Here is a 23,530-nt window from a genome sequence, read left to right as displayed (position 1 = left end):
ATCTGATAAGTTAAGCCTTTTTCAATTGATTTTTATAGTTCGTTCTTATGTTGTACTGTTACACCACTGTCCAAGGTTAGGAGGAGGGTTGGGATCCCACTAACATGTTTCACCCCGCCACATTCTGTATGTATGTGCCTGTCCCAAGTCAGGAGCCTGTAAATAAACTCATCATAGATACCAGGACTAAATTTTGTATATACGCCAGAGGCGCGTTTCGTCTACAAAAGACTCATCAGTGACGCTCAAATCCAAAAAAGTTAAAAAAGCCAAATAAAGTACAAAGTTGAAGAGCATTCAGTGGTTGTCATTAGTTTATGTGTTACATATTTGTTTTTCATTCATTTTTTGTACATAAATTAGGCCTTTAGTTTTCTCCTTTGAATTGTTTTACATTGTCATTTCGGGCCTTTTATAGCTGAGTGTGCGATATGGGCTTTGCTCATTGTTGAAGCCCATACGTTGACCTATAGTTGTTAATTTCTGTGTCATTTAGTCTCTTGTGGAGAGTTGTCTCATTGGCAATCATACCACATCTTCTTTTTTATATTAATCAGGAAGAGTTATATATAATAAAGATCGATCAATGAACCATGAAAATGAGATCATGGTCAGATGATAATTTCCTGACAGACAAATACACCTTACAATAATTCTATACACCAAATATAGTTGACCTGTTGCTAATAGTGTTAGAAAAACAAAACAAAAAACAAAAACAAAAAAGTAGTCATTGAACTATGAAAATTAGGTCAAGGACAATGGACACATGACAGACGGAAACTTGTGGCATCTATATACAAATTATGCAGGATCAAGGTCTTCTACCTTCTGAAATATTAAAATTTTAAGAGGTTAGCAAATGCCACTGAATCACTATCCCTATGTTAAGCTTTCTGCTATACAAGTCAAGCTCAACAAAAACAACAACTAACATAAAGACATAAGACACACATTTGTTTTGATTATCATAAAAAATTAAATCATAAATGTCATTTAAATTTTATGAAAATGCACTTTTATAATTCTGTATAATGTCTTCTACAACATCAAATGCTTCTTCAAATTCCTCCTGAAAAAGACAGAAATTAGATATTAAAAAATTACATCGTTCTGCTATATCATATTTTTACCTTTGAATGTTAAATTTAAAAACAAACTTTAAAAAAAATTTGTTTTTGATTTCAGACCAGGATTTCAAAAGCAACTTTATCATTATTCTTTGTTTTTCTTGACATGCAATGATCAGCTGCATATCTGTTACCATTGATTAATTATTTAGACATAAGTTTGAATTTGAATTGTTTTTTTGCATTTTTATGTGTGAATCCACTATTGTCACTTTATGTTATACATGTATAGCTCAACACTTGTTTCCATACTAAACATCCATGAGTTTCAAATATTTGACTTCAAGCATTCATGGTGAAAGTGAGATCATAAAAACACTTTCTCGCAGAGTTGAAGACCCATTGGTGGCCTTGGCTGTTGTCTGCTGTATGGTCGGGTTGTTGTCTATTTGACATATTCCCTATTTCCATTCTCAGTTTTACTTTGAACAGAAACAATTAGTAAACAATTTATAAACTTTTATTGATAGAATAACTAATTGAAAAATTCAGAGAAAACAGAGAAAAATATTCAACGAGTGACCAAATAACTGTAACACATTAATTCATGCGCAAGAGTTAATTCCATGTTGTTTGGTCACGGGTTGAATTTTTTCTATATTTGAATTCTTTGATTAGTTATTCTATTTATTTAGCTCAAGACATTGTTGGGTTTTTCTTTATATGCTGCAATCCTACAACTGTTCCAAATAAAAAATTCATAACTTTTTTAAATTTGGAGCATATGAGGTCAAAAAGTCAGCTAACCTGTACTTTTAATGAATTCATAAATAAAACTCTACGAAAATGCAGTGTCAAGGTCATAAACAAGTTGATATAAGGTGAGTGATTGTCTATGACAAATGATTAAACGGACAATGCGATTTGACAGCCCAAATACAAAAAATGTAGCACAGCTGCAGTGTATTAAAAGAATGACTGCAATATTTTTTCTGTCTATGAAGAAATATTATCAAAAATGTGGTGCACACTGAATAACCCACGTAGTTACAGACGTTCCTTCTAATCTAATTCTAAATTCCATTTCAATCTAGAGTAAATCATGAAAAACTTTAATGATGTCATGGTCACATGACATAATTATGTCATGGTCACATGACATAATTATGTCTATGAGCTGATAGACAAAACACTGTTAGAGAATCAGAAGACATGTTGCGCTACCAGGGATGTCGTAATTGAAAATGTAATGGTAATTAAGTGTAATGCATTACAGTTTTCCATGTAATTGAATGTAATGTGTAATTGAGCATTTTTTTAATTACATGTAATGGTAATTTAATTAATTACATTGAAAAAAGCATGTAATGCTCAATTACTTTTGAATTACATTTCAATTACATATACTTTTATGGTGTTAATGATAATGATTTGTGTTTAATAATATAAATTGTAAAATAATACTTGTTTTTCAAATATTGATATCACATACTTTTTCATTATATGAAGTCTATAATTTATACTGAAGTTACAATGTATATTAATATATATTTGACCTGCAGATGTTTTTTTTTTAATAATTATTATTTAATTATAAATTAAATAAATGTGAGAATCATATATAAGTGTTCAGTTTTTAAGAAAGATCGTTTAACTAAATAGATTGATAAGTAATTAATCTCCTTGTTTAACAAAAACCAAAAAAAAAAGTGTCACTGTGAAAAATCTTTCTTAGACAGTTCATTTGTATTCAAAACCACTGCACACAATCATTTTGTCAAATAAGTATACACAAAAGGATTATAGAAATAAAAATTAACAGCTGTAAAAACAAACCGCAATTAATTCGATTAAAATGTCCAGGGGCAATGCCACTGTTACATGTATTTTTATCTAATTAGCAAAATATTGCTAATATTAAGACTTTATTCATACATTATTTGTACTAAAAATTATTTTCAATATTGTGACAAGGACACTTTTTGATATTTTTAATGCAAAAAAAAAATATTTATGATTTATGTATTATATCTTTATTCATATTATGTTTAATTTAAATGACTTCAAATGTCAAAATACCCCTTGATGTATTGGCAAGTTAATAGAAACCAATTCCCCCTCCTTTCAATATGATGATCTTCTGATCATAGAACTTCCATGTTCTGATCAAGCAATATCTGCCACATTAGCTCCTGTCGAAAAGCTATTTAGAATTGCTGTCAAAGTGTTCAGACCAGAGAGATTCAGACTAAAGACAAAACATTAAAATAGCTAATGATTATCAAATGCAACGCTTTAAACTATGCTTACATGAATATTTTACACATGCATTATTTATACATGTATAATATTGTTAAAAAATGCCATGATGAAATGTAATGTGTAATTTAATTAATTACTTTAGTAAAGTAATTGTAATTTAATTAATTACATTTCAAAAACAGTGTAATGTGTAATTGATGTAATTGTTCATTTTTGCAATGTAATGTGTAATTTAATTAATTACATTCCAATGTTATTGACCCCAAGTCTGTGCGCTACATCCAAAATTAAATTATAAACACTATTCTACTTACATTGGTTACTCCATACTTGTTGTACCAATGGAGATATGCTTTGGCAGCAAATTTGACCCTTGACCTTTCATAGACAGTCTCAAGGTATTCTACTATTGACTCTGAATTGGATGCTACTGTAATTGAAGCTGTGTCTTTTGGTCCAATACTGTTGGGTTTGGCTGAAACAATAAATTATTGAAGATACATGTATATGATAAAACTTCTACTGATACATAATGTACATAGTTTAAACATATTTTATTGTTCAAAATGACAAATGGATTAGACAGAAGTTTTACAACTTAGTAACGTCTTCTCCAATGTACATTATGTATGTACTTCTCTCACTCTTAAAAATACTTTTAAATGTGTTTGTAGATAGATGTTTTTGTGTTCTGTTAATTTGTTCCTTTTAAAATTGTTATACAATGATGACTGATGTACCCATATTTTGACTATTATATTTATTGTGTCTGTTTAGTTTACACATCAATGTAAATATAACGGAATTTGATGAGACTGTCATCAAAGTGAGAGGGTTAGCGCTATAAAACCAGATTTAATCCACCATTTTCTACATTTGAAAATGCCTGTACCAAGTCAGGAATATGACAGTTTTTGTCCATTCGTTTTTGATGCGTTTTGTTATTTGATTTTGCCATGTGATTATGGACTTTCAGAATTGATTTTCCTCTAAGTTCAGTATTTTTGTGATCTTATGTTTTCCTGAACAGTTGGTTATTAGTTTTTGTTTTATACCTTATCAACATATAGATTTATGGTTCCTATAAAAAGATAATAAAATTGAGAATGGAAATGGGGAATGTGCCAAAGAGACAACAACTCAACCATAGAGCAGACAACAGCAGAAGGTCACCAACATTTGTAGTTACTGAATTGCCATTTATTCTTTTTGAGTTCTCTCAAAAGACACCCTTAAATTTCAGTGTAATGTGGATTCATTATTATTTGTTGGGTACCAATTTTTGTTGATTTTGTGGGTTCAGTGGAACCAGGAAATCAAATGTTCAAAGAATAACATATTTTCTATAGGATAGTATGCAGAGCTCGGCATAACCACACAATTAAATAATCATATCTCTCGAAACGTAATTGTCAATGCTATATAAACATGTTCCTTTACACATACCAGTCCAAATATCTATAGGGAAGGGGTTCCAGCTGACAGTGTTGAAAGATTTACGGAACTTTTTCTCCAGCCCCTGTGTCATCTGGGAGTAAAATGTCTCTGTACTGTCACCTCGTGCTATCACTACATTACCTATACTACCAAACTGATACTGTATAAGGAAAATGTGTGAATATTTCTCTCTTCTTGAATCCATTAAATAATATACAGTTAAATCTGTTTTAAGAGACCTCCCAAGGAAGAGTAAACAAGAATGTGTCCCCAGTACACGCATGCCCCATCCGACTTTTATTTTCTATGTTCAGTGGACCGTGAAAATGGGATAAAATCTCTAATTTGGCATTAAAATTAGAAAGATCATATCATAGGGAACATGTTAACTAAGTTTCAAGTTGATTGGACTTGATCAAAAACTACCTCAACCAAAAACTTTAACCTGAAGCTGCACGAACGGACAATTATACGCACTGACCTGAAAACATAATGCCAATAAATGGGACATCATAAAATGTGGTCTCATAAAACTGCACATAGTTTGTGAATTTGGGGCCATTTAAAGCTGACAATGCAGTATGGGCCTGCACATTGTTGAAAGGCAGTATGGTAACCTAAAGTTGTAAACTTTTGTGTTATTTGGTCTAGTGAAGAGTTGCCTCATTGGCAATTATACCACATCTTCTATTTTATATGTCCTTCATTTTTGTTTTCTTTAATTTTTTTAGGCATTTCACTTCCACTTTATATTTTGTTCTCTATTCTTTAAATTGCAGCTCTATCTATCAAATAGTCAGCCTTTTTAGTTTTCTGTCTATATTACTGTATTCCCCTCTTTTTTCTATTATTATCTTTTCTGTAAACCTAATTGTGATAAAATTGAGAATGGAAATGGGGAATGTGTCAAAGAGACAACAACCCGACCGTAGAAAAAACAACAGCAGAAGGTCACCAACAGGTCTTCAATGTAGCGAGACATTCCCACACCTGGAGGCGTCCTTCAGCTGGCCCCTAAACAAATATATAATAGTTCAGTGATAATGAACGCGGGGTTAAACATGTTTATGACCCTGATACTCATTATATATAAGGATACTACATTTCCTTTGCTATCATGTCGTCTAATGCCTTGACTCATCTGTTTCTGTAGTCCTGCCCAAGACAGCTTACTGTTATAGCAAAAATAAAAAATGTTTGATTAGTATTTTACATCTCCTATAAATTGGAGCACCACTATATGTGAAGCTAAAACTACTAAAGTAAATTCAGAAATTATTGCGATGTTTTTATTTTTTGCGAAAAATGTGACAAGGTAATAATTGCAATCATTTAAACTTGCATTTTGAAATATTTTATATGACTTAAAACAGGATTTTTCTCAATAACACAAAATTAAAATCGCAATAATAAATGCATGCAATAATTTCTGAATTTATAGTACTAAATGAAGACCATTTTGCAAATTATTTTAGACATCCTTTCAAGATTTATCAGGTCCAGCAGGTGCTTGTACATACTGTAAATTCAAAAAATATTGTGAGGTATTTATAACTGCAAATAACGTGACTGCATGAGATTTGTAATTATAAGAAATCACATTTTTGATATTAAAATACATATACATGTATTGTATTTGTATGCAGATTATCCTGAAATAGCACAAACAATCTTGTATTTGTGTCCCTACTTCAAGAATCAAACCAATAAATGCACTCATTAATTTCTGAATTTACAGTATTAAAGGCCTAAATTAAAATATTGTTTGTTTGCCCTTTTCCGACCCTATGTTTTGAAACAGGGTAGGTAGGTAGGTAAAATATTTTATTTTTCTTTCCCAAAAAATAACTTAGCTCGGTACATTTTTTGTCATGGGTAGGCAGGTAGGTATAATATTTTATTTTATCGATACAAAATCTGCATGATGTCATTTTTGTCTGTACTGCTTTTGTTTAAGTATGCTTTTGCTAATAAGTTTCTAGGACTATTAGTATATTAGTCCCAAGTTTTGAAAAAAAATTATCCTGTAGAATGTGAAGTTAATTCATATGCACTACAATTTTTTTCAAATATAAAAAATGGGGCTGTGCGGCATATTTTAAGCGTTTACATACCTGGAATTTTTAAGAACTTTAACTTGCACTAATATTCTGTAATATGTACCTTGTACGCTTACCTAGACCTACAGTTTTTCTGTAAGAGATAACTTTGTCCTGGTAAAATATGTCCGGGCAGAAATACATTGTACATTACTAGTAGAAAAAGTCCCTAGAGTGTTTAAATTTTCGTGTGTGCCTGTGTTTCCAATAAAAATGCTACAAGACTTGAAACTCAATTGTCACATATTTTACATCGCATTTATAAATGATGTGTACGGAAAAACTTGGCGATTTTACTGCCAAATATTCTCCCCTTTACAGACCTTTGGTTCATGTCAGATATAAATCAGAATATATCAATGCTGGTCGAAGGCATCGTTAACATAATCATCCTAATCTATGGACCACCAAAGACCATCCCTACATAGGATACAAAGTCTGTTCACAAAATATTTTGTACACATGTTGATAATTTAGTATTGGACAAACTTTTTTTGAATGAACCCTGCTCTTAAAGTATAGAGACACAGAGTAACATTCTTTTATATATCATGATTTCAAAGCTTTGAACATCGATTTCAAACAAATGCTTTGAAACTCCAAATGCAAGTGTCCATTCATGTCAAACGCTCATGTGATACCAAACGGACTAGACCTTATTATGAAAGATAAAACCCGAGAATTCCAGTAAAATAGTTTTGAGCGGGAAATACATATATAAGATTTTTGGTAGGAACAAAAAATTAAATAAAATAAAATCTTGCTGGTAAACACAAATAAAAGATTTTCAGGCGGAATGAATTTAAAGAGTCGGTTGGTAAAGGGCAAACAAACAATATTTTAATTTAAGCCTAAATGTTTGACTTTAATAATTAACTTGCCTCTTAGCTATATGATGGACCTGTACAAATTTATTTGCTGGAAGAGGACAAACTGATCTTATCATCTCCCAAGGTTCCATACCAATACTTGGTCCACTAAAATAATAAAAAGTATGAACTTTCAATTAGAATACAAAAATGTAATGCATACATTGATTAACTCCTCTTAAGCTTGTAAAGTCTGCTTTCCAGTTTTATCATATGCTACAGGAAATACATTTTATATCATGTAAGCTCCAGGCAAATCAATTTATAAATTTAAACTTGTTTCCCATAGTTAATCAACATTGTTTAGGAAAGATGTTACAGTTTTATTGTAGATTTGAGAAAAAACTTTAAACACCATATTTTGGTTCAATTACTAGGGGTCAATCAAAACTTTTTAAAAACTTTTTTTAACAGGAATCAAATCTTTTACGAGGAGGGGACAACATTTTTTTTCATTTTTAATGCAAGGGGAGACAACCAAACCTTTTTTTATTTATTGTAAGCAGTTGAACATGTTTTACAGTTTTGAGACTATTTACACCCTTTAACATAAGAGGAAGCAATCCATTCATTGTTTGTGAAATAACGGACATCATTTAGCTTGTTTAAAGGGGTTATTATTTCCTACACATTTTTCTAAAACAAATGATTGCATCAAACCTGAAAGTGTAAGCATATGACTATGACATATAGATTAGGGGAAGAAACTATGTATGCCCCTTAGTATACATGAGGGTACTATTTCTAAAAATTTGTGTATAGTGTGATTTTTTTTTACTGTATTAAGTAAGGTCAAATAAATTAAATCTCTATGCTGAAAAACTGTTTATTTTTTAATCTTTAAAGAAAGAACCATAAAAAAAAAACATTTTATGAGTAAGGGGAGACAATTCAAACTATTTTTCATGTCAGTATTATACAAATTCTTTTCTAATTTATAAACAGACAAATCCAATATTTTTGGTACGCCACCAAATTAACATTAGGTATTTGTATACTTCATGAAATTATAGTTTTGTTTTTATTCATACGTAAAAGAGTAATATTAAAAAAATCTTTTGATTGTAAGTGGAGATAATCTAACCTTTTTGGTGTCATGGTATCTGTGGGCAGGACTACTCCACCTAGAGAAGAGGCTATAGAGGTGTTCATGGCATCAAAGGAAACATGGTCACTTTATATAAGGGAGATAATCTAACCTTTTTGGTGTCATGGTATCTGTGGGCAGGAATACTCCACCTAGAGCAGAGGCTATAGAAGTGTTCATGGCATCAAAAGACACACTCTCCATCTTTCTCTGAAGTTTTCCGAGAACATCATCATTATAGGTCAGAACAACACAGTCAGTATTCCTGAAAAAGAATAATATTTGTCTTTATAAATATATTTCTGAAACAAAATCTCCATTTGTAAAAGATTATTTCAATTTCAAAATATCCATAGTTTGGCTATAAATTTGATAAAATATTTAGGAATAGTTAAAAATATATAATAAAAATGTAGAGAAAACGAAGAAACTGCCAATAAAAAACAAACAAAAAAACTGTTCAATATTTTTGCGTATTTAAATTTTAAAATTTCTAAAACCAAATCTATTCCTAGATTTCGTTTTCTTTTTTTTCTTGTTTCTTATTTTTCTTTAATATCATATTAAAGGGGCACTAGCTACGATATGTATAAAAAAATAAAGTATGATTTTTTTTTAGATCAATCATTAATCAAATTGGAATAATGAAATAATAATTTGCTTTTAGCAATCAATTTCCTTTAATTTTGTTGAAATAAGCGATTAAACATAATTTTTGACTGATTCACTTGCAAGTGAAAACGTCATCATCATTCTAACCGGTATTCATGTGAACTTCAAGTTAACCCCTATGTAGAGATTGACAACGCATGCATTGTACGTGTACTGTTTATTTAAAGAAAAGAATGTCAACAATGAAAGTGAAACTACGGTAAATCATTGGATTACTAATTCGATGCACATAAAATCATTCTTATATGGTTAAAAACAATGAGAAACGTCTATTTTTAATCTATAAAATAAAACCAAACAGACCTATAAAAATGCGATTGCACGTGTTGGTTTAATCTATTCGTATCTTTATTTTTGTTTACATCGCTTATATGGTCATCTGAGGTCAAATCGATAGTTAATTAGATGGCGTCTGGACTAAAATACACACGATACGAACCTATATATTATCTACCCCATGCTCTGTAAACTGTTTATTTTAGACTTTTGATAGTTTGGATAAATGTTTTACATTGTTATAAACCAAATATGAGAATTTGAGTCAAATCGGTTACAATGAATTTGACAGCTAGTGCCCCTTTAAAATGATGTTATGTTAGAAGATTTTAAGCTAATCATAAAATGTCCCAAATATTACATGTTATTTTACCTTTGAAGGTATGACAGTGTTAGCAAAGCATTATAGTTCTGTAATGGACTTTCTCCTGTCAAACATGGCGCCACAGTACAGGAAATCAGATGGTTCATGGGATATTCCTCTCTCATGGCCTCACACAGACAAGATCCTAATCCTAAAAATACACAAGTCTATGTAAGGTTATGTTTGGTACAAATCCTCACATTACAGGAAATCAGGTGGTTCATGGGATATTTCTACCTCATGGCCTCACACAGACGAGATCCTAGTCCAAAAATATACAAATATATGAAAGGTTCTGTGCTGGAATGATGCTGCACAGTATGTTGTACAGGTTCTGTTTGATAATGATCCCCATGATACAGGAATAATAATTGAATAATCCTTTTTATAAGAATATATAGATCTTAATAAAGCAAATTAAAAAGTGTGCTTGATATTTCCACAAATCACAATAAACAGCTGGCCCATGAGTGCATGATACGCCCGTCGTCTTGTGTGTGAATATTATGCAATAATCATAAATGGTTTCTGACATATGCTGCGACATGTAAAACAAAAACTTTTTTACAAAATACTCAATAACTCAAAAATAAAATTTTGAATCATCACCAAAAATTATACAGATCTTTAGATATATAACTAAGAAGTGTGTAAAGTTTTAAGCAATAACCATAAATAGTTTTTGAGATACAGCGCAACCTGTGACCCCCCCCCCCTTTTCTTTTTTACAAAAAACTCAATATCTCTAAAATAAAATTTTGAATCAAAACCAAAAAGTCAACAGATCTTTAGATTAATATTACTAAGAAGTGTGTAAAGTTTTAAGCAATAATCATAAATCCTTTTTAAGATACGTGCGACATGTGAAAAAAAACCAACCCCATGTTTAAGTTACATAGTCCGGTAACTAAAAAAAAAAATTCACTAAAAAGTATACAATTAGCTTGACCATCATAAGAAACAACTATATTTAGTTTCATGAAACTTGGATAAGTCGTTCTCAAGTTACGGTGCGACATGTTTACGCCGGACAGACAGACGGACAGGCATTTGTATACCATAATACGTCCAGTCAAAATTTTGGCGGGCGTATAAAAAGACAACAAAAGGAACATTATAACGTTTTGTGATTGGTTTGGGTTGTCTCCCTTTTCTCAATTACTTCACATCAAGATATATATGGAATACTGTGGATTTATTATTGTTCATTGGATACAAATTTTTTGTGGATATAGGTAAACCACAAAATTAAATGTTCAACGAATGACAAATTTTCTATAGGCTTGTATGCAGACCACAGACACAGCAAAACCACGAAATTAGATATCTATGAACATGTTACTTTCCCATTATCCATGGAAACTGGTACCCACAAAAATAAATGAATCCACAAAACAATGAGAATAAATAAACAGTTGTGAAATATATGTTGCTGAATTTAATCGTTTCATTATTTTAAGTATGGACTTCAATGTTTATGTATATGACCATGTAGATTATGCTTATAAAAACAAGTCTTTTAGATGTATCATTATGCAGATTATAATTTTACAAACCAGTTTCAGCTAAAAATCAATCCCAGCATTGATGAAACTTCGAAATGTGAAAAAAATCACATTCAAAGGACATAACAAAAAGGGGAGATAACAAAACTTTGTCATTTCATTTACATGAGCTATATATATATATAGTACCTACATACATACAAATACTGACCTGAACCGGTTCCACCGGTCAAACTGTGCATCATAATACAACCATTGTACATGTCACATCTGTAAAATAAGACTTCTTGAGAACCAGGCTAATTTTGAAATATTGTACCTTTTGCACCTAATTACTTACTGTGGCAGATTGTGTTGATCTCTAAAGGTCTTTGCTTTTTACAGTGTTGTTAGTTTATATTGTATAATTGATGAAATATATCAAACAGTTAATACTGTACAAAATGTAGATTAATTCATTTTTGTGAGCACCTGTTTTCTTGGAATGAGGAAAAAATTTAATGTTAGCAGAAAATTGATTTCACAATTTTGTTAGTAAGCAACCAAGCCTATAAAAATATGTATTATTCTACACTTTAATTCTTAGTTCGCCTTTACCCACAATATGTAATTTTTGCTGATGAACAACCTATGTTTCTGTTTGAAGAATTATTTGATGAGTTGATAAGGAATAAAAAACAATTTTTGGTTTTCTGATGTTTTTTCTTGACTGTTTTGTCCATGGCCTCAGTATTTTGTCTTTGATTTGTAATTTGAATATCCCTTGGGCATCTTCCACCTCTTTCTTTTAGAATGAACAATACTACTTTGATTATTTCCCTTTGACCTATACAAGAATTAGTGGCATCTGGCAAAGAAAATTACTTTTGGCAAGTGGCAACATATCAGCCTTAATTGCTTTTTTTATATAGTTTTGTCCTAGTGTTTGGAAATCAGATTAAAGTCAGTTATTAAAACCTTGCTCCACAGTGCAATACATGTCAATTGGGCTTTAGGGCTGTATAAAGAATTATGAAGGATAACTACTTATGTATTTAGGTGTATTGTGTAGATGCTATCAAATTTAAATGACCCCACCCCACTTCTTTTATAACATAAAAATTACAGCAAATTGAAAAATTGTTCTGCATTCTGATCAAAAGACAAAAATATATAAATATAAAAATCAAAATAACAATTATAGCAATACTAACATGACTATTGTTATTACGATTTCTGCAATAAACATATTATTACCTCTCAATTTCTTTCCTGACTTGGTTGGCAGTATCCTCTAGTATGTGATCCTCTCCACTTTTCTTTAGTCCATGGTAACCTATAAAAAATCAAAAATATGTGTGAATCTCCCAACGAAAAAATTGTTTGCCAATCATCCCCAAATAATATAAAACATGTCCATGTCTATACTGGAATTGTCAGATACTGTAAATTCAGAAATTAATGCGAGGCTTTTATTATTGCCAAAAATGTGCAGGGATGATTCCAGTATATAGTTTAGGGCCGCTCAGCGGCCCCAAAAATATGTACATGAAAATGAATTCCCAATTCAGGAAAATAAAATAAAAATCGATATTTCCAGAAAAGTTTCTGTCACCGATTAAGGCAACTATAATTTTTCATAGTTTGTTGTCAAAATATTTTGAAATCTGGATAAGAATGCTGTTTACGATCGCATTTTATTATGATTTAACTATGACAACATGTGGCAAACGATTTTAGCAGCCGAATTCAATTGATTAATCTGTTATGGGAATATTCAATCTGGTAAAAGCAGATCGCCTATCAGGTTGATAAAAATGGGTGTCAAAGCAGACCTCGGCAGAGAGCAAATTCAAATTTGATATATGGTAACATTGATGGATTCAGTTTAATGGGCGCCAATTTCGTAAAAGCAGATCGCCCAGCAGAGCCGGTTATATAATATGATGAAAACTTGTTTTGTAAAAGAAATTATTTCCTCAAAAGATAAAAGTTTGAGCGTGTTTTGAAAATAATGTTGATGATAGACCAATCATGAAATACGATGTCATCATTATGGAACTATTTCAAAAGTTTTGAAGATGATCCAAATAATTTTAAAGAACACTGGTTCAATGCTTTAAATATCTTATCAATTAAGTATATGAACTTTTGTAATTGCTTTTCTGAATTCGACAATTGACCAGTTCAAATTGAAATCCATTTGAATCAAGGTAAATTTATAAAGATGACCTGCTGTTGAAAACATACTGGATGAATGATTTTTTCAGTGGTTTATGTTAGCTGAAATATATGTTTTTGTAATAGGCCTGGGTAACTATAGCTAAGATGATATACTAGTGCATCATGTTCAACGATATTCATGTAATAACAGTAGCCCATCCAGAATTATTCAAAATGTTACAACTTACATGAACAACAGTGTACAGGTTAAACTTAATAATATACATTTTCCGTTTTTACAGGAAAATAATGTTGTTTCGTCTTAGATTTTATGCTTAAAAAATTCTTGCTTTGTTATGACAATATACCTAATGCCCAATTTGTTCCTCTTCCTCTCTTTCCAGATACAATGTTTCCATCTCTGAAAAAAAAAATATTAAAGAGCCTTGACAGAGTCAAGACCTATCAGAAAACGACTGAAAGGAGGCCTTAGGTGGTCATGTATTTTGATAAATCATTGAATGGAGCGCTAGCATATACAGTAATACTGATTTTGAAGTGTTAAACATGTTAAAGGGAGCGGGCCTTATTCTAATACATGTAATAAATGCATGAAGATACTACTGGTAAAATATTTAGTACTGTACTTGTTTGTCGCTGAAGACTATTTTTGTTTTCATTTCTACATACATAAAGATGTTAGTTATCTCATTTGAATTGTTTTACCTTTATCATGTTAATGCAAATTATAGCTTGCTATCATGGCTTATATAATGCAGTTATTGGTTTTGCTCAAGAAATGGTATGGTGACCTATAGTATCATTGCTGATTGAATATCAATTCGTGTCTTGTGGACATTTGTCTCATTTGCAATCACAGCACATCTTATTTTTAATAGCATTGCAAATTTTTATTATTGCCAAAACTGTGATGAGATCAAGGCGTCCAAAAAAAACCAACATGCATTTCAATTCTAGATCAAGTTGATAGCATTTTCTAATAAAAATTATAAAATTGATATATTGTAATAATAAATATGCCCTTTGACAGTAATAATGAGTATATTGTTGAACAATCACAATAATAAATGCATTTCTGAATTGTCTGTATACTTGTTTTACCTTATTTTAAGACCTTTGCACGCCTTTTGTACAACTTTTGGCTCACTATCTACATGTACAGATCTTTGTTTTCCATCAGGGTGTATGAAAGTGTGTCTAAAATCGAAAAAATAGAGACTTAGGTGATGGTAAAACAAAAAGACAGAAAATATATATTATCACAGCCTTACTCCTTTGATATCAATGTATGCATGGTATGCATCAGGATGGAGAGTTGTCTAATTGGCACTCATACCACATCTTCATATTATCTATCAGGGCTCACACATACATTTGTGCACTTCAGAATTATAGGGAGAAGTGACTTCTCTTTTTGAAATTGATCATGTTGATATGGAGAAGTAACGAGATTCGTGAAATTTTAAAAAGAAGTACTCATTCACTATACATACAATGATATTATAGCTAGCAGCACTTCAATGTTTGGTTTTTAAAATTTTACTATAATATAAAGGCACTGGCTACGGTTACATGGAAATGTAACAATAATAAAAATATTATTGTTACATTGGAGACTAATTGCCGGAATGCAAAGTTGGGTAAGGAACCGATTAATTACGAATGTAACAATAATTATTGAGGCTACGGTTACATTGCGTTATTGTTTCATGAAAGACAGTAATGCGCGCTAGATTTATTAAACTTAAATCTTCTATAGTTTGTTGTTCAATTCTTTCATATGTACTAAATAATAATTGTAATAATGATAAATAATAAATATTATTATTTTTAAAACAAATTGTGTTTTTATACTTTTGCGTATTAATGGTTTTGATGTTCTTAAAGATACTACTTCAGAGTAGAAGTGCCAAAGGCGAAAAATATATATAGTACAATGGTTTGTTGTTGAGAATTTGGGCTGAGAAAAGAAATATATATAGTACAATGGTTTGTTGTTGAGAATTTGGGCTGAGAAAAGTGTTCACTTTTAAGTATTTAATTGCACACCTACTCTTATTACTGTCATTATACTTTGAACAATTGATGAAGAGATTCCTATTACCAATTTTGTTTTGGGTGAACAATTTAAAACTTGGGATGCATTTGAAACGAAACTGATACAATTATCAAGACACAAATTACATACAGCTATACAAACACAGTACTAAAATATTTGATACATCAAATATAGCAAAGTTTGCTGACTGTGAACTAAAATACTGAAAATTTCTGTATACATGTATCTATATGGAGGACGTTATTTCGTTTCAAAATCAGATGGAGCTCGCCCAAACCAAAGATTAGGTATTTTTAACCTATATACGAATATCAATTGGTTGTAATATCCATTCGAGATTTAAATTACATTCGTGTTATAAATTAAAAGTTTAAATTGACACAGACCAAGTGTCAAACGTTGTTTTTTTTCTTCTTCCAACGACATGTTTGCTTTTTTTGCATTGCTATTTGAATGAATGTAGTATGTCTGCCTCTGCCTGTTCGAACTCTCTTGTCTCGTTTTTGTTGTGAAATTGTGAAAGAATTCTTAAAACCTGATGTGTCGGATTTAAACATGCTTCAAAAACCACTTACTGGATATGTAGAAACCGTGTCATTGTAAATACAAAATAAAGAAAGTGTATAACATAAATAGGCTTTCCTCATTCCATGGACCATTAATCAAACCAAGTTTGGTAAATAAATTGTTTATGGCTCAAAAGATACCACTTACTGGATATGTAGAAACCGTGTCATTGTAAATACAAAATAAAGAAAGTGTATGTAATATAATATCAGATTATTACATGGCATTTTTCATATCGCATGTATTATCAGCCCTAGGTTCAATATCAGCCCAAGAGCCGCATGGCTCGAGGGCTGATATTGACCGAGGGCTGATAATACATGCGATATGAAAAATGACATGTTATGATCTTTTTATCATATGCTTCAACAGTAGAGAAAAATAACAGATTCATATATTGATCCTTCTACGTAGTTCCCAAAAAGAAGTTGAAAGAGTAAAAAGTTCACGGACGTCGGACCCAAAATTTGATTCATTCAATATGAAATCTTTCTATCATATGCCTCAACAGAGAAAAAAAACCCACATTTTAATATGGAAAAATCGACAAAAAAATAATTCAACAATATACATAATGAACATTGTATAGAAAAGTCAACTTTTTTAAAGTAACTTTCTAAATAATGTTTCAGAAAAACTTATTTAATTATTTTACACAACATACTTTCCAGTATTCAAATAATTGTTTTGTACACTACTTTGTAATGTTTTTCACTGAAAACGTAGCATTGAGGTGTAGTTTCCGGAATTTGCCGAGTATCACCGGAATGCCATGTGATAACGTTACGGAAAGGCATGTGATAACAATCGAAGCATGTGATAAACTTTTCATATCAGCCCGCTTAGCACCAATTCGAAAAATATGGAAAATACTTTAATTTAATGCTATTATCATACGGTAAAAATCATATGTTATTTAGTCTAAGTATATGATAATTGTATTTATTGTATAGCAATATAATATTTCCCACAGAAAGTAACCACAAGTTAGCGTGCAATAAATTCTAATATTGCACTAGTGCAATAAATCTTCAAAATTCATGACGTCATCAACGACAAAATCTTAGTTTAAACCAATTTTTACTTTCAAATATTATATTGCTATACAATAAAAGGGTTATTGCATGAATATTGAGGAATATTGTCCCTCGTAGAACATATATTGCACTCGCAAGCTCGTGCAATATAAGATTCTACTCGGGACAATATTCCCCAATATTCATGCAATAACCCTATAGTATTGTATATATAAAATAAATGTCTTCAACTTTTATTATTTACTAGACGTAGTACATATTTCTAGTCCCATCGTACATTGCTGTTTTTCATGTAACAATAACACAATGTAACCGTAGCCTCAATAATTATTGTTACATTCGTAATTAATCAGGTCCTTACCCAACAATGCATTCCGGCATTTAGTCTGACTCTCCAATGTAACAATAATATTTTTATTATTGTTACATTTCCATGTAACCGTAGCCAGTGCCTAATATAAAAGGGTGAGGCCCTATCATGCTTATGGCTTATGTTTCTTATTTTCTTTTATATTGTTTAATTAATATCTCATAATTCATGACCATTAATATAAAAAAAAAGACTTCTTTGTAATCTAAATTGTTTTGGTTTTTTTCCTGCACCAATTTTGTACGTTTACTAGCCAATTTTTTGCTAGCAATTGTGCAGTAGTCATGAAAAAGAAGTTCCTTTGTTATGGTTGTGTAATTTTAAATAGGGGAACAGATAGCTGGATAGTATGGCATTGTTTATCATGTTTATAACAAAGTTTCTGTTTTAGTTGGAACTTCTTTTAGGGGTGACAAAAAGAATGCTGGACAACTTGGCCCGGAGACAAGTCGGTCCAATTCAATCAGACAGTCTACATGGTCTATCATGGAGGAGAAAATATAAGTTAAAAGGTCATTAATAGTTTACCCGCAAAACATAAAAAGTTGTTAATACTCAGAGACGAAATAACTGTATGGGGTGCAAATTTGACTAGGTCACTGGGTCAGTGGGTGCCGAAGTGACTAGATTTTTATTTTGTGTACCCTTCATGAACAGCTTTGTCTTGTGATGTTTTCTTCCAGAAAGCCTTTCCTATTTGGTTTCCGCATTGACCGACATGTAGAAATACTGCTGACATCTTCAGTTAAAATAGTCATTGTTCATAACAATGCCGTTGTCCTGCAAAACAATGTATAATTGAAAACCATTGAAAACAGACCGAGATCTGAATTTTAACCGGATGTTATGAATAAAATAAAAAATAAAAAACAACTCCGGTAAAAAGTTTCCGCGTTTAATATCTTCACTATGGCCGTGTTCAGGTGAAACTCTAGAGTTAACTCTAGGTACTCGATCAACACCTGGACAAGTAAGATCCGTACTCTCGTGACGTAATGTGACCTGTGACCCGTTAACTCGTGGAACCCAGATTCTTGTCAGGGTTGGAAGAGTTTCAAAATGGCGACCGGTGGAAGTAATATGTAAGTTGCAGATTGTAAAAAAGAACTTTACTCTTGTTTAAAGATTTTCATCACATCGTTGACATAAATAACAACAATTTCATGAAAACGCTTGATGAATTGAATTATTTGAAATCAGCAGGCGGTCATTTTTCATACAAATTATGAAATAAATAGTCAAAATGTTTATACCTTTTTTTATATTACATGAATACATGTACCTATCCTGTATTCAGGCCCGTAGCCAGGAATCTCCAAAGGGGGGTTGGTTTGACTCACAAACTCGACCTTAACAGTCACAATTCGAACCGAACATTGACTTTAACAGTGCTTATTTGTTTTCAAGGGGGGGGGGGGGGGGGGGGGGTTCGTCCAACCAACCCCTGGCTCCAGGTATGGTATTCATGTATTTGCCAACTCTGTCAGATGATTCCACTGACACTGTTGTCTTAAGTCAGTGTGAATTATACTCTTTAAAATACTATGAATTATTGCCACTTTATAGATACACGGTCACAATAACAATGGTGCACTAATCAGCTGCTAATACAATCTGCAGGGGCGGATCCGGCCATTTTAAAAAGGTGGGTGGTTCCAACTATAAGTTCTCATTCAAATGCATTGATCGGCAAAAAAAAAAAGTGGGGTTCCAACCCCCGGAAGCCCCCCTTCCCTGTGGATCTGCCAATGATTTGTTAGATAAAAAAATATATTGGTTGAACCAAAACTTTGTACACTGTACATACCCCACCAACACTTTATCTACACAGTTACAGTTCTCATTTCTTATTATCACATAGATTTCCATATCATAGGCATTTCTGTTCACTATTATAACATTGATGAACGCTTTTGATGTACGCTAAAGCATAGGCCTGAACATCAGACATGGAAGGCTATCTACTAATCTAGTTTGACTAACAAATGAATAGACCCAATCAATAAAATCGACAGCAAGGGGCAATCAAAATGAAAATGTCCTGTTTACCATTCAAACTCCATCATGCATGCAAAGTACCTGAAAAGTAGCTTGCCATTCAGCATCGAATTTGGATGTAATTTTTTCATTGACCATATTGAGATTCTCTTTACAAGAGGTACAATTTTAAACAAGTACCGGGTACTATAGATATAGGAAGATGTTGTGTAAGTGCCAATGAGATAACTCTCCATCCAAATGACAATTTAAAAAAGTAAACCGTTATAGGTCAATGTACGGCCTTCAACACGGAGCCTTGGCTCACACCGAACAACAAGCTATAAAGGGCCCCAAAATTACTAGTGTAAAACCATTCAAACTGGAAAACCAACTGTCTAATCTATATAAAAAAATCGAGAAACACATATAAATTACATAAACAAACGACAACTGCTGTACATCAGATTCCTGACTTAGAACAGGTGCAAACATTTGCAGCTGGATTAAACGTTTTTATGGTACCAAACCCTTCTCCCTTTTTCTGAAACAATAGCATGAGTTCACAACATAGAAAAACCACACGATAAAATTTCAATTGACAGGCTTAACTCCATCAAAAAAAGTTGATTAATACACTATGAACGAATAAATGTCCATACTTGCTCTCGACAGACTTGTTCAGCTTTCCCTTGTCAAAAAATTCAATCCTATCATGCTGCAGCCCTTTATTTTTTATGGTGTTTTGCTTCTTTTTTAGATGCTTATATATGACTTTATATATAATGTAAAATATGGTTAGCAGAGGAGAAATATTTATGATGCACTTTTGAATCTAGAATTAAAATGTAAATTTTCAATTTCAGTGTGAAAATAAAAATCGTAGGCCCTAATAAAACTTATGAAGGCAATATAACTACAGAGTTGGCTGCTATGATAAACGCTCCTGATTGTGGTAAGTTTAAGTTGATCAATGTTATTTTAGTATACTAAATGTGTAAGGAAGGAAATAGTGACTGTGTACATGACCCTGACATAAAATGGAAACTACATGTACAAGAAGAATATTGGAGCAAAGGAACAGCACTTTCATTGCTATTCTTCATCTTGAAATGTGAAGTGAGATCTTCTACACATAGAAAATATTCTCGTCTTAATGCAAGTTCAAGATGCCTTCAACACTGGCAATGACTGTAGTACCGGTTTGAGAAGACAGCATCACACCTGCAAAGATACAAGGCAATATCTAACATTTTATAAAATAGTAGGGTTAAACTTCATTCAAAATTATGTGTAGAATAATAAAATGTTCAAATGTGCATTAGTGCTTAAACACAGACAAATCCGAACAAAGGAACCTGCAGGAAAACCACTAAGATCTTTTTCTGAGCCCACTTTACCAATTTGAAACAAACTAACAGAAGACCTTATGAAAAAGTCAATTTAAACTCTTCTGTAAAAAATCACTTTGTCTTCAGGTGAGCTATACAGGTTTCTAAAATGAGCCTGCCTCTGATTTATTCCCTGCAGCTGTATTTGAATTGGCCACTAGCCTGACGACCCAGGTCAGATACATCATGGTCAGGCTTTCAAAATTTTCCAAAAAATGAGAAATATCAAGCCAGTTTGATGTTAAGAAATTTTTTAAAATGCAAGTTGAATTTTTTTTCCTGAAGACTGTTGCATGATGGACATACCAGTATTTATGATATTTTTGACATATGCATGTAGATCATATCTGCTAGAACAATCTGTCTGTTTTCACAAAAAGTGATTGGTGCTAATTACTATTGAAATTCATATACATGATATATAGGCATTTTTCTTTTATTTTATTATATACATTGTATAAATTCTTTTTAACTTGTGTTTTTAATATATTAAGAGTATAGAATTATTAATTACAGATCCAGAATTGAAAAAAGTAGTATATGGTGCCATTATAAGAAACACTGGAAATGAAGATCCCTTTGATACCATGCAAGCAGTTCTACCTGTGAACCCAGAAAATGAGCCTGGAAGCACCAATGTTCAGCCTGAGAGCCCAGCAGAAACTGAAAACCCTCCAGTTCAGGAAATTACTGATTCGGTAAACAATTTAAATATCTGTGATAAGAAACAAAAGAAAAAAGAAAAAAAGAAGATAAAGAAAAAGACCAAGAAATTAATAAAAGGTCTTTCAAAAGAACAACTGATGGAAAGGAACCTGAACGCAAACATTGCTACACATGAGAAATTATATTTATATAGACAAAAAGTTATCCATGCTACAAAATGTACCCCTGATTATTCCGATGAGGAAACAGTATGTTTTTCGTCTCTTTCAAATTCTGATAATGTCAGTACCTTACAAAGTATTGAATCTGCCTACGGACTCCAATCTGTCCCAGTGAATCATGTACAGATAACAGATTCACTGGTCTTAAATTTTGAAGAATTTCATAAAATACTAATGGAAAAACTAAGTTGAAATAAAATATATATATTCAAAATTGTACATGTTGTTTCTGGTAGTGATCATATGCCATTAAATTATTTATATTTTACTTAGATCCACAATTGGACCGAAAAAGAAGAGAAGTTATTGATGACCATTCGTGGAGATATGGAAGATGCATTCAATGGCACAAAACAACATGATACACTGTGGGGAAAAATAGTAAAACAAATGAATCAGGAAGGAGTAACTGTTTCTAGTAAACAGGTTATCAATAAATGGAAAAATCTTAAAAAAAAATACAAAGAAGTAATGGATTCAAACAATCACACAGGCAATAACCGATGTACGTGGAAGCATTTTGATGCATTTAACAGGCTATATGGAAACAAGGCTTCAACAATGCCCTGTGTGATGGTAGATACTAGTAAAAAAAGTGGAAATGTTGTTGTGGAGAAATTTAGTACGGCCGATGAAGATGCCCCTGGTACATCATCATCTACCAAGCCTGGAAAAGAGAGTGTGAAGAGAATGAAGAAGGAAACAAAATGTAAATCTGATAGAATTTCAACAATAATAACTGAAATTCAAGACACAAATAACAATGTCGTGAACTTGATGAAAGAACAGCATGGTGATAGAATTAAAAGGATGGATAGACTTTTGGACATTTTGGAGAAATCCATAGATAAAGAATAATTGTTTTTTACCAATGTTGATATTTAATATAAGGTCTTATTGATTCTTGTTTGTTATTGATAACCGTTACTTCATTTTGAGCTCACCTTGCTGAAAGAGAAGCAGTCTTGTGAGAATTGTCTTTGGTTAAGGATTATATACCCCTTTTCAGCCCAGGACTTCAAATGTTGAGAGATTCATACTCGACAGATTTTAATGAAATTAAGGTGGTACCTAACACCTTAACTAAAAGTAATTTGGCTCTTTTGATTTTCTTAAAATTTTGACAAAGGATTTACTTTGACCCTTTGACAAAGATATAAAAAAAACAAAAAAATTGAACCAACCGTTTAATCAGAAAAATTACACTGGTTATATAGCAGTTTGACAAACATTTATTTTGATCACTGAGAAGCTTAATATTCCCTTAAGAACACAAGGGCATTAAAACGTTCTGCTGATTTTACAGAGATATCTCCCTGTAGTTTAAATTACCACCTTAATGTTTCTCAATTGTTCATAATTATATTGAAAACAATGTGCATATTATAAGTTTATAATAGGTTAGGTAATTTCATAATTTTGGTGCTTTTTCATCAAA

General features: G+C 31.6%; 2 protein-coding genes across 2 annotated transcripts; one reads left to right on the top strand and one right to left on the bottom strand.

Moving 5' to 3' along the window:
- Positions 1 to 940: 940 nt before the first annotated feature.
- Positions 941 to 18,685, bottom strand: LOC139503843 (tubulin delta chain-like). Its single transcript, XM_071293785.1, has 12 exons — positions 18,482 to 18,685; positions 14,906 to 15,001; positions 14,152 to 14,204; positions 12,878 to 12,956; positions 11,853 to 11,911; positions 10,146 to 10,287; positions 8,937 to 9,089; positions 7,750 to 7,845; positions 5,869 to 5,941; positions 4,779 to 4,923; positions 3,647 to 3,807; positions 941 to 1,072 (listed from the first exon to the last, which is right to left on the bottom strand). Exons 1-12 carry the CDS (start codon positions 18,574 to 18,576, stop codon positions 1,004 to 1,006), a joined length of 1,221 nt encoding a protein of 406 aa, XP_071149886.1. The 5' UTR covers positions 18,577 to 18,685; the 3' UTR covers positions 941 to 1,003.
- Positions 18,686 to 18,766: 81 nt separating this feature from the next.
- LOC139503840 (uncharacterized) lies at positions 18,767 to 23,266 on the top strand. Its single transcript, XM_071293781.1, has 4 exons — positions 18,767 to 18,919; positions 20,681 to 20,769; positions 21,722 to 21,903; positions 22,366 to 23,266. Exons 1-4 carry the CDS (start codon positions 18,897 to 18,899, stop codon positions 22,948 to 22,950), a joined length of 879 nt encoding a protein of 292 aa, XP_071149882.1. The 5' UTR covers positions 18,767 to 18,896; the 3' UTR covers positions 22,951 to 23,266.
- Positions 23,267 to 23,530: the final 264 nt, after the last annotated feature.

Source organism: Mytilus edulis, chromosome 14, assembly GCF_963676685.1.
Source record: "Mytilus edulis chromosome 14, xbMytEdul2.2, whole genome shotgun sequence".
Lineage (NCBI taxonomy): Eukaryota > Metazoa > Mollusca > Bivalvia > Mytilida > Mytilidae > Mytilus > Mytilus edulis.
Note: the sequence above shows the minus strand (reverse complement) of the source record. Positions and strands in the feature narration are given on the sequence as shown.

What these genes read in the sequence shown, in the direction of transcription:
- LOC139503843 (XM_071293785.1), bottom strand. Translation starts at nt 18,576, where the DNA reads ATGTCAGCAGTATTTCTACATGTCGGTCAATGCGGAAACCAAATAGGA. An exon ending in ACACTGTCATACCTTCAAAG is followed by an intron (nt 9,090 to 10,145) that starts GTAAAATAACAT and finishes ATTCTTTTTCAG; the next exon opens with GAATACTGACTGTGTTGTTC. An exon ending in GATACCATGACACCAAAAAG is followed by an intron (nt 7,846 to 8,936) that starts GTTAGATTATCT and finishes TTATTATTTTAG; the next exon opens with TGGACCAAGTATTGGTATGG.
- LOC139503840 (XM_071293781.1), top strand. Translation starts at nt 18,897, where the DNA reads ATGGCGACCGGTGGAAGTAATAT. An exon ending in GCGACCGGTGGAAGTAATAT is followed by an intron (nt 18,920 to 20,680) that starts GTAAGTTGCAGA and finishes TTTCAATTTCAG; the next exon opens with TGTGAAAATAAAAATCGTAG. An exon ending in GATAAACGCTCCTGATTGTG is followed by an intron (nt 20,770 to 21,721) that starts GTAAGTTTAAGT and finishes TATTAATTACAG; the next exon opens with ATCCAGAATTGAAAAAAGTA.